The 16,304-nt window shown below is 42.5% G+C and overlaps 1 protein-coding gene and 1 pseudogene across 1 annotated transcript; both read right to left on the bottom strand.

The window, feature by feature from the left end:
• Window positions 1-4,514: 4,514 nt before the first annotated feature.
• LOC125513005 (protein DMP10-like) lies at window positions 4,515-5,348 on the bottom strand. The gene has a single exon (XM_048678053.1). It carries the CDS (start codon window positions 5,308-5,310, stop codon window positions 4,627-4,629), a length of 684 nt encoding a protein of 227 aa, XP_048534010.1. The 5' UTR covers window positions 5,311-5,348; the 3' UTR covers window positions 4,515-4,626.
• A 9,399-nt stretch (window positions 5,349-14,747) lies between these two features.
• On the bottom strand, window positions 14,748-15,352 carry LOC125517022 (annotated as a pseudogene).
• Window positions 15,353-16,304: the final 952 nt, after the last annotated feature.

Here is a 16,304-nt window from a genome sequence, read left to right as displayed (position 1 = left end):
AGTGGCCGTGTAACAGATGAGTTCTCGTCCGAAACCCTGATACTCTGAAAGAGTTTGTCCAGTTTGTACACGAAGTGTGTCCAGTTTTTGCCGTGACCCTCTCTACTCTTTCGCGCATGCTATGCGGGTGATATGATGATACCATGCCAAGTTTCAACATTTTCAGGATTCATTTTGTAGTGATTTTCAATTTCATGGTCATTTAGCTCTCTAAAACAATTAGGTAAATGCCCGAAAAACAACAAATGATGTGAGAACATGTTGGAAATTGATGACGTCGCTTTGAATGCTGCATACTGAACACAAAAGAAGTCCGGAGTTCAAATAAGTTTAAAAAACATTAAAGTGGCCGTGTAACAGATGAGTTCTCGTCCGAAACCCTGATACTCTGAAAGAGTTTGTCAAGTTTGTACACGAAGTGCGTCCAGTTTTTGCCGTGACCCTCTCTACTCTTTCGCGCATGCTATGCGGGTGATATGATGATACCATGCCAAGTTTCAACATTTTCAGGATTCATTTTGTAGTGATTTTCAATTTCACGGTCATTTAGCTCTCTAAACTATTAGGTAAATGGCCGAAAAACAACAAATCATGTCAGAACATGTTGGAAATTGATGACGTCGCTTTGAATGCTGCATACTGAACACAAAAGAAGTCCGGAGTTCAAATAAGTTTAAAAAACATTGAAGTTGGCCGTGTAACAGATGAGTTCTCGTCCGAAACCCTGATACTCCTAAAGAGTTTGTCTAGTTTGTACACGAAGTGCGTCCATTTTTTGCCGTGACCCTCTCTACTCTTTCGCGCATGCTATGCGGGTGATATGATGATACCATGCCAAGTTTCGACATTTTCAGGATTCATTTTGTGGTGATTTTCAATTTCACGGTCATTTAGCTCTCTAAAACAATTAGGTAAATGCCCGAAAAACAACAAATGATGTCAGAACATGTTGGAAATTGATGACGTCGCTTTGAATGCTGCATACTAAACACAAAAGAAGTCCGGAGTTCAAATAAGTTTAAAAAACATTGAAGTGGCCCTGTAACAGATGAGTTCTCGTCCGAAACCCTGATACTCTGAAAGAGTTTGTCCAGTTTGTACACGAAGTGCGTCCAGTTTTTGCTGTGACCCTCTCTACTCGTTTGCGCATGCTATGCGGGTGATATGATGATACCATGCCAAGTTTCGACATTTTCAGGATTCATTTTGTAGTGATTTTCAATTTCACGGTCATTTAGCTCTCTAAAACAATTAGGTAAATGACCGAAAAACAACAAATGATGTCAGAACATGTTGGAAATTGATGAAGTCGCTTTGAATGCTGCATACTAAACACAAAAGAAGTCCGGAGTTCAAATAAGTTTAAAAAACATTAAAGTGGCCGTGTAACAGATGAGTTCTCGTCCGAAACCCTGATACTCTGAAAGAGTTTGTCCAGTTTGTACACGAAGTGCGTCCAGTTTTTGCCGTGACCCTCTCTACTCTTTCGCGCATGCTATGCGGGTGATATGATGATACCATGCCAAGTTTCGACATTTTCAGGATTCATTTTGTAGTGATTTTCAATTTCACGGTCATTTAGCTCTCTAAAACAATTAGGTAAAATGACCGAAAACAACAAATGATGTCAGAACATGTTGGAAATTGATGACCTCGCTTTGAATGCTGCATACTAAACACAAAAGAAGTCTGGAGTTCAATTAAGTTTAAAAAACATTGAAGTGGCCATGTAACAGATGAGTTCTCGTCCGAAACCCTGATACTCTGAAAGAGTTTGTCCAGTTTGTACACGAAGTGCATGCAGTTTTTGCCGTGACCCTCTCTACTCTTTCGCGCATGCTATGCGGGTGATATGATGATACCATGCCAAGTTTCAACATTTTCAGGATTCATTTTGTAGTGATTTTCAATTTCACGGTCATTTAGCTCTCTAAACAATTAGGTAAATGACCGAAAAACAACAAATGATGTCAGAACATGTTGGAAATTGATGACGTCGCTTTGAATGCTGCATACTAAACATAAAAGAAGTCCGGAGTTCTAATAAGTTATGAAAAATAATAAGAGGTGCAATGTTGGTTAATTTGCTTCAAGCCATTCGGAATAGTGTAGACTGCACTGCACATAGCTCAGTGCAATCTATGCTATTCCGCAAGGCTTGAAGCTAATCAACATGTAGGTGAGCATTGCAACTCTTCATCATTGTCTGTGCACTCACGGCTTATAAACCGCTCATACTACCTCTCTCTTGGCGAGGTGGGACTAAAAATCAGCTTACAAAGAAACTCTAGTACCGGTTCATGGCATGAACCAGTACTAAAGGTCTTCGTGGGGGCCCCAGACTGACCATAGCCTGACACAGCCTCATTAGTACTGGTTCGTGGCATGAACCGGTACTACAGGTTAACCATGAACCGGTACTAATGATGCCCGTCCGCCTAGCCGTTGGAACCGGCACTAATGGTCACATTAGTGCCGGCTCAAATTCAAACCGGCACTCCGCGCACAGGCCACGTGGAGGCCCATCTGTCCCGATTCTGGATTGAACTGGGACTAAAGGGACAGGGCATTAGTACCGACCCTTTAGTCCCGGTTCCAGAACCGGGACAAAAGGCCCTTACGAACCGGGACAACATGCCCTTTTTCTACTAGTGAGATGAATACCTTTAAAAAATAAATTAAGCATTTTGGGTTATACTCTCTCCGTTTTCTAAATATAAGCCCTTTTAGTGGATTTAATACGGACCACATACGATTGTATATAGACATATTTTTAAGTGCATTTTGCTCCTTACGTAGTTCGTAGTGAAATCTCTAAAAGATCTTACATTTAGAAACAGAGAGAGTATCTATTTATTTCTATTTCTTTGTGAAAGTGGGTTAAATATTTTAAAAACATAAACAAGAGTAAAAAAGAAAATAAGAAATAAATAAATGAACAAACGGACCAAGGAAGGAAGGAATAAACAGGCCAACGAACGAAACAAAGGAAGGAAGAAAATTTAACTGGACCAGAATACTATGGGCTTCCCTTAATGCGAGGTGCGGTTCTCCGTCTCGCTTTAACATAGGTAATAACATCACACATATCTATATAAAATAGATGATGTGTCAAGTAATAAATAAATAAATAAAAGGCATGTGGTAACATAGCTAGTTAGGCTGGTCATAGTGGGGAGTAACTTAGACTAGTGTCATATGCATGACACTAGTCTAAGTTACTACCCCCATAGTGCAAAGTATCTTAGTAGTAGTGTCATAGTTTGTTTCATTTATTGCCTTATAGACTCATTTTACCTCGGAAAGCACTATGTTACAATAACATATTATGTTACTCCAAGCATCTCTCTCCTCATTAAATACTTGCCACATAAGCAAAATTGTCTTGAGATGTGTTAAGTTACTACCTAAGTTATCCCCACTATGGCTAGCCTTACCAGTAGTATGAGTAACATCACACATATCAAGACAAGATGAGTCTATAGCCTAATAAATGAAGTATTGCATGTCACCACACATATGTTATTCCCCACTATAGAGGTAACATAGACTAGTAACATAGGCATGTTACTAGTCTAAGTTACTCCCCATTGTGGCTAGTCTTACCCCTAAAGAAATAAAATACCACAGTTCTTATTCGGCGTTATACGAATATATGGAGACAGTGACTCATCCTGTATATGTGCTATGTTTGACTTCCAGGGCGCGCCGCAGGGTCAAACTTGGCGCAGCCACTCGTGCTAATCTTGCTCTAAAAAATGTTCCTAATAAGTTCCAAGGAAAAATTGTGCTAATCAATTAGACAGCACATGCATTGTAATGTCATGAGAGAGACATGCTGCATCGATTGACATCGTAAAAAGAAAGCGACCCCACGACACGAGCAGGAGCTGATCGAACAAGAGATCGGCATATATATCTTCTAGTAGTATTCAACGTTACCGGACGGAGAGAGAAAGAAACGCTCAAGGCCAAAAGATATGAACGTACATATATGACCAACGAATCAAACGGAAAAGAAAGCTGCAGCTCGAAGCATCTACGTACTTACGTGCGTGCGTGGGTGCGTACGTGGACAGCTCTGCGAGATATAGACCTTGGACGGAGACAAAATTCACGCGACATAACATATGCTCCTTGGGCAAAAACGATCACTCTTGCTGGCCAGTAGCAGCTTGTAGCTTGGTTCTCACGTACGTACGTACGGCTGCTACAATGACAGCGGGACATCGAGCAAACGTTTTTGTTTTTACAATCCTTTGAAACATCGGCGATCCTTATGGTCTGTCGTGCTGGAACGCTTCTGAATTTTGGCGAGCTAGGCCTCTGAAGCTTGCGGCGACAGTGTATCTGTTCATGTTGCCTCATGCGTTTTGCATGAGCCGGTTGGTGGTTATACATGCGTTCTGTCTTGTTATATTTCCGTACGAACTACTATGATTTCGTTAATGAAACTGCGAGGAAACCCCTTTCTTATAGTACGAAAAATATATACTTCAAAAACTTCGCGATTATTTCTCTCCTTTGATACAATCAACAACTTCTATCACACATTTCATTGTTTCCAGTTCCTGCTACGTTTTCCCTAGCTCCTTGTTTTTCTTCAAATTATGGGAATTAACTTAATTAGATTGAGTGATCGGCCTTCCTGCGAGGAGTATTGTCGCTGAATCCGATGCCCTTCCTTTTGGTGGGGAAGATGGTGAACACAAAGGTGGACAGAAACGCCATGCCCAGCGGCAGGTTCTTGAGGAGCTCCTGGGTGTTCCGATTAGCGTCCGGGAAGAAGCAATTCTGCAGCCCCACGTCGCTAAACACCACTGTGAGGAACACCACCGCCGCGAAGAAGGAGTGCACGAAGTCCAGCGGCCGGAGGCGGAGGCTCCGGAGCTCGTCCCTGTCCCACTCCCGGCTCTCGTCCTCGCCAGGGAAGTTGAACACGTTGAAGCCACGGGGCGTGGCGACGCCGTAGTAGAGCTTTCCGTCGCGGCCGACGAGGCTGTCGGTGAAGGAGAAGAAGAGGCACATGACGACGAGGATGGCGACCAGTGCCACGGTGAGCCACTGGTTGGAGGCCTCGCACTTGCCGTGGTTGGTGAAGGACGGGGACAGCGCCTGATATGCCAGCACCGTGCCCGTCGGCAGGAGCTGGGCAAGGTTCGTGACGCTCGACATGACCCTGTCCATGGTAGGTGTTGCCGTGGGCGGTGCCGTGCCGGCGGGTGTTATCTCGCCGTCGTCGTCGACGTCCTTGGTCGCCGTCGGTGGAGGCATCTGGATTACCGTAGGCGAGGGAGAAGAAGTTGCCATTGCAGGTACTGTGCTCGATGTGGTCGTGCTCGCGCGTGTTCCAAGTCCCAGCTAGGAATATTTCAAGCTGATCCACACGCTGCTGTTTATATAGGGAAATTATTAAACCATTGATGATTCCAAAGTCCAACCTAGGCTGGCGCGCGTGAGCGTTGCTTTGTCTAACTAGTAACTACTACATCACTTGCTGCGTGTTGAACGGCTCTACATCCATTAGTGTAGTTTTGTTTAATATAGTTAGTTATTCACAAAAAAATTATCTTTTCAAAAGGAGGTTTTTTTAGAGATTTAAAAGAAGGTTGACATCTCTGCTCGACATAATTGTAATGCACATATACATTATTTTATTGAAGTCGATGCAAGGCAACAAAGTTATAAACATCGACAAAGAGTACAAAAGATAATTATGTCAAAACGATTACAAGATATGAATGTAACACCTACGACTTGGTCGACCTTTTCCGCGGCAACATCTTCAAGGAGGGATAAAGCCCTTTATGGTCATCACCATGTCTGGTCAGAGACAACCTGAACAAGAATTTACGTACTGGTTGCCCAGATTAACCAATGAACGCTAGCACACAACCATTGAGACAAGGCCTTATGCATGTTGGTCACTATTGAGCCTGGCCAATAAAGATTACACCAAGAGTTTTCACCCTAGACATGAAGAGGTGTTTCAGTCACCATCTTAATGATAACTCTTTCAATAGTCACGCCTGTCAATACTCCACGCCAATGACACAAGAAGATTTGTGAGACGTCTTCTCACATTAGATATAACTTGTCATGAGTAGTTTGCTGTGAGCACTTCAATTTGGCGGAAGTCTTCTTCCATGGAGATGGGAAGGTGAGGAAAGAAACTAGCTAGTTCCCTCTTGTCTATCAGAGCAATTCCAATCATCCCCTGCCCCACTCTCTATCTCTATTTAAGGGACTTTGGCTAAAAAAATCTCAGTTTAGCCCTCTCTTTACTTACCTAGAGTGTAGACAGCCCTTAGTCCAACATATTTCTTCACTACATGTAGAGAGATGGGAGGGCCTTTCTTTCCCACAAAACAGCAACCGCCACGAGATTTACCTTCCATCTCACCTACCCCCACCAGCCGCTGGAGCTTACGGCTGCAACCATGAAACGTTGGAGCTCGCTGAAGGCCATCGGCGCCACTTGCTGGAGCACGCCAACCGCCATCGTCTATATTTTTCTTCTTTCTTTCAGCACAAAAGAGTAGGAGGGATTTAGCGGGATGACCGTGGTTTAGAAAAAAGAGAATCCCAATAAAAGGACTCCCTAAAAGGATTTAGAGGAATTTTTGTAGTTGCTCGTTATTATTTACTCACACTAATTTCCTGCCGGTCTACCAACCTTCAACATCTTCTGCTAACAGATTCTTGGAGGTAGAGGACTGCTAGTTAGATCCGATCGAAGTTTTTTTTTTTTTGGTTTTTTGGTCTTTGGTTTCGCTTGGTTTTTTGATTTTTTACTTTTCTTTGATCAGGACTGTTGCATGCTGAAGGGCTCTAGATGCATCTGTGTAGTTTTGTTTAATAGTTGTTGTAGGTTATAATTCACACCTTCTTTCTCTTTTCAAAAGGAGCTCTTTTAGAGATTGAAAAGAAGGTTGGCACATTTTTTTCCCTTGTAGTTGATGCACGACAACAAGATTAAAAACATCAACAAAGATAGTACAAAAGATAACTATGTCAAAACCCTTAAGATATGAATGTAACACCCACGACTAGGTAGTTTAGGTATGTGATTTCTACGTACCACGGTCATCTAAAAAAGCAGAGCAAGATCGCATCTCACCCCGCCGCTTTCTCCAAAAAAGCTAGGGTTCCTTTGTTTCCCGCTGCCGCCGCCGTCGGTTCGCCTTATCTCCGGTGGCCCTAGGGCCATGGGGGCGCAGTGGATCCTGCCCCTTGCCGGTGGGAGGGCTTCATTTTTAGATGTTTCTTTTGGTTTTTGTTAGGATTTTTGTCCTGCTCAGGAAGATGAGACGGCGACAGCTTCCTAAACATGGAATAAGGTTCTCCTCGCCTAGCCTCATTTCAGGTGGTGCGTCTACCATCGTCGGAGGGCGTGTGGAGGCGTGCCTCCGGTAGACCTCACAGGATTTGGTTTGTAGTTATCTTTGCTGGATCTACTTGGATCTGGTCTTTGTTCGTCTATGTTCATGTGTCTTCAGGTTGGATCCTTTCGATCTATGTGTCTCTTCATTGGTGGCGGTTGCTGCTCTGGTGTCGTGGTCCTATAGGGCCTTAACAAACGACTTTTCGACTTTCTACTACAACAAATTTTACCCGACTCCAGCGAGGGAGAGGCGATGATGATGGTCGTCTTTGGTTCGCTTCAGTGCTTGTAGTCGTCAGTAGGTGGTCTATAGACCGTGTTCATTGTACTAACATGATTGAAAATGAATAGATAGGAAGTTTTCTCCAAAAAAACACCTATGACTAGGTCGACCTTTTTGTACCAACACCTTGAAGAAGTGATAAAGGCCCTTGCGCCGTCATCACAACATCTGGCCAGAGACAACCTCGACAAGGATTTACGTCCTTGCTACAGAGACCAACCAATGAATGCTAGAACAACACCAATGAGACAATGCCTTAGGAAAGTTGGCCATTATTAAGCCTGGCCAATAAAGGTTAGGTCAAGAGTTTTCTTCCCGGACATGAAGAGGTGTTCTAATCACCATTTTGATGACTATTCTTCCAATATCCGTGTTAGTCAGTACTCCATGACAATGACAGTACCAGATTTGTGGGACGCCTTCCACTTTAGGTGTAGCCTAACATGAGTAGTTTGTAGTGAGCATGTCAATTTGGCGAAAGTCTTCTTCGAGGAAGGTGGGAAGGTGATGAAAGAAACTAGCTAATCATCGATTGTGTATCAGAGCAATTCCAATCATCCACTCTCTATTACTATTGAAGGAACTTTGGCTAAAAAAAAATCTCATTTTAACCCTCTTTCTACTTACCTAGAGCCCTTAGTACAACACATATCTTCACCACATCTAGAGAAAGAATAGGGCCTTTCTTTCCCATAGATCACCAACCACTTTGAGATTTTCCTTCCATCTCACCTACCCCACCAGCCATTGGAGCTCATGGCTGCAACCACTGCACATCGGAGCTCACCAAAGGCCATCGTCGCCACTTGTTGGGGCTCACCACCCACCATCGTCTATTTTTTGTTCTTTCTTTCAACACAAAAGGAGAAGAAAAAAGAACAAGGGGGATTTAGCGGGATGACCGTAGTGTAACAATAGAGGATCCCAATAGAAGGAGCCTCCTAAAAGGGTATTAGGAAGGCATATGTAGAGGAGTTTTGGAGTTGGTCGTTATTATTTTGGGTGTGGCTAGATCTCAGTCGACTGAGATTTAACGAAGTCTCAGTCAAGTGATAGAACTTATAAAAATAAAAATAAAATAATCTTTTTGCAAGGATCTCCACATAAGGTCCCATGAATATATCATTGAGACATTGACTAAGACATGGTTAAGTCTCAGCCGACTGAGATTTAGCAATCCTGTATTATTTACTCACTAATTTCTTGCCGGTCTACGAACCTTCAACATCTTCTGGTAGTAGATACTTGGAGGTAGAGGACTGCTAGCTATTTCTACATCTAGATCTAGATTTCATCGAAGTTTTTAGTTGATTTTTACTTTTCCCTCTCATTTTAATGTTTACTTTTCTTAGTAGTCAAAATATTTATTTATTCTGTACTTCTTTTTTATCCATAAACATTCTTTAACATATGACTATATTTTTTGTCTCCATGAACTTTTTCAAATACACAATAACCTCTCTTTTCACATATATGTTTTTTTAAAGTAATATGTAAATTTCTTACAAGAATATAATTTTTTGTACACAAAAGTATTTTAAAAATATGCGATGAACATTTTATTTTATAAATACATATATTATCAATAATATTTGTTTTAACAAAATATTAAATATCTTCATATATGTATATAATTTCTTGCATAAAGAAATATTTTTTTATGCAACTAACATTTTATTACATTGATATGAACATTTTATTTGTGCAGGAATAACTTTTCATTTCTTGACTTTTTCATATTTGAAATATTATTTTAGAACATTATTTAAAATGGTAATAAAAATATATTTTCCTATTTCCAAATAGTTTTAATTATTATTTAAATCGTCTTTCCACAATATTTCCTTAAATCTTTAATAACCTTTTTCAGAAAACATTTACTTTAATGGGCCAACCTAGGGGCACGCGGGGTGTGCGTCAAATGTTTGTTTGTTAGACAACAGGAATAAATATTTGAATTGAACATTATTCCATGACTCCTATTTCAGACTCCATCTATAAGGGGAAAAGGAAAATAGGATTAACCGCTCTTTTCTCACTCCCTCTCTATTGCATGGGTGGAAGAACTAAGATGGAGAATTTTGAAAAATAAATGGCTCTCTAAGCTAGCACACACGCTACGGGATGCCCATGTCATAGCACCCCGCTGAACACACTAATGTGCCTTTGGTTGCACACTGATTGATCTCGAACCTGCCTATTTCGTCGAGATTCCCGATTGCTTGCTCCAACACTTCTGACACTTCTTGGTCGATCCAACTTGGTGACTTATTTTGACACAATTGCTCATCTAAATCAATTTGAAATTGCAACCTTAAATTTGATCTAATACCAGTTAATAAAAATCTGAATCAACATACAAGGAAACTATTCACAACCCATTGTCTACATTTATTAACAAGGCTTAATGTGAACACCTACATCCCGTGTTATGATTATGAGTTCTCATTAAATTAATGTAATGCATAGAAAACAAAGCCTACCACAGTTGACATTTATCTTCGACCTAGATCAAAACTTGCAATATAAAGAAATACATAGAATCAAAGAAGTGTGTGGCACACTTCTAATTTGTCTGGACATTTGAATGTAGCTCGATCTACTCTTATCTATGAAGTGGCTCAGTCAAATATCATCTTGTTCACTAGCAATTAGATGACTTACATTGGCGAGCAAGTGTTATAGTACTAGAAGTGACACAGGTATGGGGGTTCAAAAGAGGTAATTGCACTGACAGTACATAAACTTGTCACGTGAAGAGGGCTAATCTTTCTGGGAAATGACGCATATGCTATGAACGTGAGCCATTTATTTGTCCTGGCATACCTAGAAGTTTACAAATTAAAATGTTATCTTCGAATTGCATCACAAGGTCCTTCTCCTGTATTTTCACACACCTTCGTCAGAACCCTATAGTTCACTCAGGGGCTTGATCAGTAGGACTGCCTACTCTTTATGCTCCTCGCATCTGGGTGAATTTTGACAAGACATTGGAAGATCAGGACGAAAATTCACCGTAATTCGGTTCTTCATCTGGTTGTCATGTCCCAGTTCCATCTCCCTGACGTGAAAGTTAAGCAACATTGAGGTCGACCATGATGTTGCCATGGTGCTTCATCTCCTCTATCACAACAGAGATTGCAAATGGGGAATGACAAGAGAAAAATCAAGGATCTATTCACAAATTAAATGTGCCCTACCTAGTTCGGTTTCATCACGTGTGCCATACGTGCATCATTTTCCAACATGGAAGGCCATCTAGGCTTAACTATCCCTTGATGGCATGATTTGGACGAAAACCAAATTCTTGCCTGGTTCATGCTTCATGCACTTTGCAAGTTGATGTATTAAACTGAACCCATGAGACAAGAGTCACAAGTTTATGTACTGACATGCACATGGGCGGGCCTAGGACCTGGGTTAGGAGCATTTTAGCCATGGCCAGGCCAAAGTGGGGAACATTAGCAGTTTTGGCCCAACCCACTAAACTATAAACAACACCAGCATATGCCCCTAATTTGTCCATTTCCTGGCCCATCGATCTCTGGACTATGCAACTACCATATGGATGTTCTATTAGTTTTCTGTCAAGTAAAGCCCTGCAAAAAATGAGGCTGATGCAGACGCATTGGGGTGGGGTGGGGGGGGGGGGGCAATAAACACCCATGGTAGGCTAAATATGCATGCTGCCGCTTTCTAGTTAGCCCGTTCAACATTTTTATAAAATTCTAAAAGAAGCTTGTTTGACTTTCAAGGCATGGCCATGGGGCAATTTGGCGCAGCCTTGCATGTACTGAAGTCATATATATTCCGGCAACGAGTTTTGATATTGCATGATCTAATGGTGGAATTATATTTGAAGAAAAAGAATCTGCAAACAAAAATTATTTGAAGAAATCAAGTCTCTCCTTTTGTTAAACTTCTCAGTTTTTTCCTCGCAAAATAAAATAATTTTTCATTTTTTCATTTTTCATATCACCCTAGACTATGTAAGAAAGTTGTGACGCATGGTGCGGACGGACGCCCCAAGCTAGCCGCATGGCCGGACTGTGTGACTTGTTTCGTACTCCCTCGGGTTGGGTTTATAAGTTGGGCACGGATGTTTAGGCCTTTAATTTGACTAATAAAACATGTATAATGTGTCAAAAAAATTATACAGTCAGTAACTTCTTTTGACGACAAATCTGAAGATATTACTTCTAATAAAATATATATGAAGAACTAAAAACTCTTGTCTGATTCATAAAGCAACCGGCGCTGTTTTCAACTGATTCCGTTGCGCGCATACCATGAGAGAAGTTAAGTGCTAGAGACTGCTATCTTCTTGTTTTGATATAGCTCACCACTCTTGCCGAATGAAAGAAATTGATATCTTCTACTACTACTTTCTTTGGGGGAGAGAATTTAGTACTTCTATTCAAGGTCGCCGGAGCATGAAATTGATGGACTCATGGCCCAATGCACACAAGAACGTTCGTGCCATATTGGATGTAATGGGATGGAGAGTGTAGTAGTCATGTGATTTGGCCCCTATGTAATTGTATCCACTTCTTTCCGTTCGAGCAAGAGAGTGTTCGATCGGTGCAATCAACCCATATATCTTTGGCGGAAGGACACAAAGTCATCGTAGGCGCCTCACTATCAATGAAAATGTCGCCTCCCACACGAAAAAAAATCGCCTTGAAGACAAAGGTTTTTAATTTTGGAAACAAAATAATTTCGGACCTCACTGAAATATGTTTCGGCAGCGGCGATGTTCTGTCTGGATCCCGGGGCGGCGGCCCTGGAGGGTGGCGGCTGGTGAAGCTAGGGCCTCCCGCGGCGGCATGGTGTTGTGCAGTCCCTATCCAAGGCGGATCTGTGACGGCAATCTGCTATGGATTGGTTCGGATCAGAGACGGTGACGAGCGCGCGGGATCCATCTCGGCGGCTTGGCGAGGCGGGGTGGGATCCCTCCTCCTAGGCTTCAGTGGTGGCACACTCAGGCAGTGGCCGGTGCGCCAGGGCTCCTACGATGGCACTGTTGTTGCGGTTGGTCCTGGATCTAGGCGGCTAGATCTGGGGCTTTGAAGGCGGTCGAGACGGTGCACAGGTTGTCGGGTGGATTTCTTGGGACGGATCCGGGTGAAAACCTGGTTTTTGGTCCATGGCCGGAACCGATGATGACGATGCCCCTGTCATCGTTTCCTTCATGAAGGCATCATCGAGGTGAAACTCCCAACTCCACTCAATACTTCCGGGGGAAACCCTAGATCAGCTGATCGGATGTCGGCGGAAAGCATGTGTCGTTACCCCCTTGGGGGCGGCATTCTTGGAGGTGCACTCGGCTTCGCAGGACCAGCGGACGGCATCTTTGGTGGAGTGGTGCTTCATCCTACACATTAATGACGACGGATCTCGACGGCATGGCGCAGTGCAGATTCGGAGTTCAATGTGCGAGGATGGACTCGCGCAGGAGGACGACGCTGTCTTACGTCGTGGTGGCATCGATGGCAGAGGGATCTGGCACGGTAGATGCAACAGTACATCTCTAAAGATGGATTGGTGGCAGGTGGCTGCGGCGGCCTCATACCCGGAAGACGTCCTGGTTGAGGAGTGCGCCGGACTGGTAGGTGCCCCATACCCGGCAGGCGTCCTGGTTGGGACCTTAGGTCTTAGATGTTTAGGTTTGGCTGCGATGTCTGTTTGGTATTAGGCCCAGGCTATCAGCGCCCCTTCATCAATTGGATATGAGTAGCGACAGTTGTTGATCACACGGTGGCTTTAGTCTTACTGTTGTATGACTTTATAAGGTCTTGTGAGAATAATTAATAAAGTGACCGCATGCAACGCCCAGATGCAGAGGCCGGGGGTCCTCCTCCTTTTCTAAAAAAAACTGAAATATGTTTCAGAAATTATTTTGGAAATTTAGATTTCAAAATTTACTTAACTTTAATAAATTCATACATGATTTAAATTTGTTCTGAAATCAGTTTAAAAATTCCTCGAAATTTCGGGGTTAATTATTTTTCGGACACCACTGAAATATGCGAAGTTTCAGAAATTTCATTGAAATTTCGTTGAATTTTTAACCCCCAAAGCATCAAACCTGTCATTTGATCCTTGGTGGGTTAGGAAAACCACTACCCTCCTAACGATCCAGCCACACGTTGGTTCTCTGTCGTTGAGGCCCTTATTAACATACTAGAAGGTCTTCTACCTACCTGCGGATCCGAATTAGCCAGAGGGTTCTTATTTTGCTATGGGAATAGCGCCCCTACCGCAGACTAGTTTGTAGCCAATTCTGCAGCAAATGATGACCCATGGCCCAAGCACGCACTGGTAGGGGCTTCTACTGGCTAGGAGTGCCCAAAACAGTAAATCCAATGTCCGGAATTGCTAGTGCTTTAAGATGGCTGGATTATCGCTCAATATTAATGTTTCTAAATAAATGTATATATGCAGCCTCCCCCGCGGTGTTCGAAACGCTTCCTACAACACACGTTTTAGATTTGTACTTGTAATTATTATTTTTGTGAAATGTCTTGGATCCAATTGATTTATTTTTGGACCGGAGGATCCAATTGATTTAGGTGTTTATCCTAAACTTACCGACTAATTTGTTTCATAAAAGTATGTTATTCATTGTAAAATGAATTGGAGAACAAGATAAGAGAGAAGTGTAAGGTATGTGTCGCCAAGTAGGAGAGACCCATTGATGCAAACTGGATTTAGTTAACGATTTTGGTATAAAATAGAAACATCGATCTTATAGCAAACAATGGGAATGGAGAGCTCTGATAAGCCTGCAGGGTACCTACATAATTGTACACTTTTATTTCTATGTTTGCAAAACAAGCATGGCAGACACCGAACATATAAACTTCAAAAACTTCAAGACTTTCTCTGATATGATACAATCAAGCTACTTCTACTCCTGCGAGGAGCGGTGTCGTCAAATCCAGTTGAGTAATCTCCTGAAGGATTCAAGTTTTTTTCAATCACTCCTGAAAGATTTATCAACATGCCTGGCAACTTCAAATTATGGGAATCAAACTTAATTAATTTGAGGGATGGACGACCTTCTGGCGAGGAGCATTGTCACAAAAAACCGGATAGAATCGCCATCCCCGTCGGTAAATTCTTGAGCAGCTCCTCGGTGTTCCTGCCGGCGCCCGGGAAGAAGCAGTTCTGCAGCCCCACGTCGCTAAACGCCACCACGAGGAAAACCACCGCCGCGAAGAAGGCGTGCACGAAGTCCAGCGGCCTGAGGCGGAGTCTCCGAAACTGGTCGAGATTGTTCCACTCCTGCCTTTCTTCCTCGCTGGAGAAGTTGAACACGTTGAAGCAGTGTAGTGTGGCGAAGCCGTAGTATAGCTTTCCATCGCGGCGACCGATGACGCTGTCGGTGAAGGAGAAGAAGAGGCCCAATAGGGCGAGAATGGCCACCAGCACCCTTGTGAGCAACTGGTTGGAGGTCTCGCACTTGCCGTGGTGAAGGACGGGGACAACTTCTGGTATGCCAACACCGTACCAGTCGGCAGGAGCTGAGCCAGGTTCGCGACGCTGGACATGACGACGGCCGGTGCAGGCCCAGTGGCAGGCATTGGCGGTGACGTGCCATTGGCTGTTATTTCACCGTCGCTCTCGTTGGTCGGTAGATGTATCTGGATCGCCGTGGACGATGGTGAAGAAGTAGATGCCATTTTACGTGTACTGTGCTTGATCTGTGTCCCAGTTTGGGAAGTTGGAATACTGCAAACTGATCTAGTTGTAGCTCTTTATATAGGCACATACATCCTACGCGAATGATTCCAAAGTCTAAACTAGGTTGGCGCGTTGCATTTCTGAAGGGCTACATGTACCTGGACTTCAACTCTGTAGCTAGTTTTGATTAATGGTTAATCAGTGTGTAAGTTGAAATTAACTTATAACCAACTCGTATGACGTGTAGTTTGCAACCAGCACGTGAATTTAATTGGTGATATACACTATGTAAGTCTTCTTCTAGGAAGGTGAGGAAGGAGAACTAGTGGCTAGTCATTACCTTCCTAGAAGAAGAACTAAACATCACCCTTTTCGAAAAAAAACGAAAGCGTCAAATTTCATCTATGATCTTGGTGGGTTTGAAGTACAACTGCCATGCTGACCATCCAATCACAGGTTGGTGGTTGTTCTTACGTATGTACTAGAAACGGTGACATTTAACACATATTCAAATTTTGTTTTACACCTGCACAACATGCATTTGCACATAAAATTATTGTTTTGTGTGTAGTTATCCTAAATTTAGGTGTTTATCCCAATTAATTTAAGTAGTTGTCCAAAATTTATGTACTAACTAATTTTATACAGATGGGGTACGAAAAAAGTGTTGTGTCCCAAAATGGGAGAGACCACTTGGACAAACTGGATTTAGTTCATTATCATTTTTGTGACATAATGATGTCGATCTTAAAGCAAACAAAGGGAATGGAGGGTTGGGATAATCCTTAGGAGGCTGGGATGCTTACATACTTGTACAGTTGATTTTGATGGCAGAAAAACTCTTTGTTTAAATGAAAACTATAACATACAATATATATACATGAAAAAATTCATGTGTCATTTCTCCGGCGATGTACAGTTAAACAACTTCTGTTACAAATTCCATTGTGT

Source organism: Triticum urartu, chromosome 6, assembly GCF_003073215.2.
Source record: "Triticum urartu cultivar G1812 chromosome 6, Tu2.1, whole genome shotgun sequence".
NCBI lineage: Eukaryota > Viridiplantae > Streptophyta > Magnoliopsida > Poales > Poaceae > Triticum > Triticum urartu.
The sequence above is the reverse complement of the archived record's forward strand: the minus strand, read 5'-3'. Positions and strand labels throughout refer to the sequence as shown.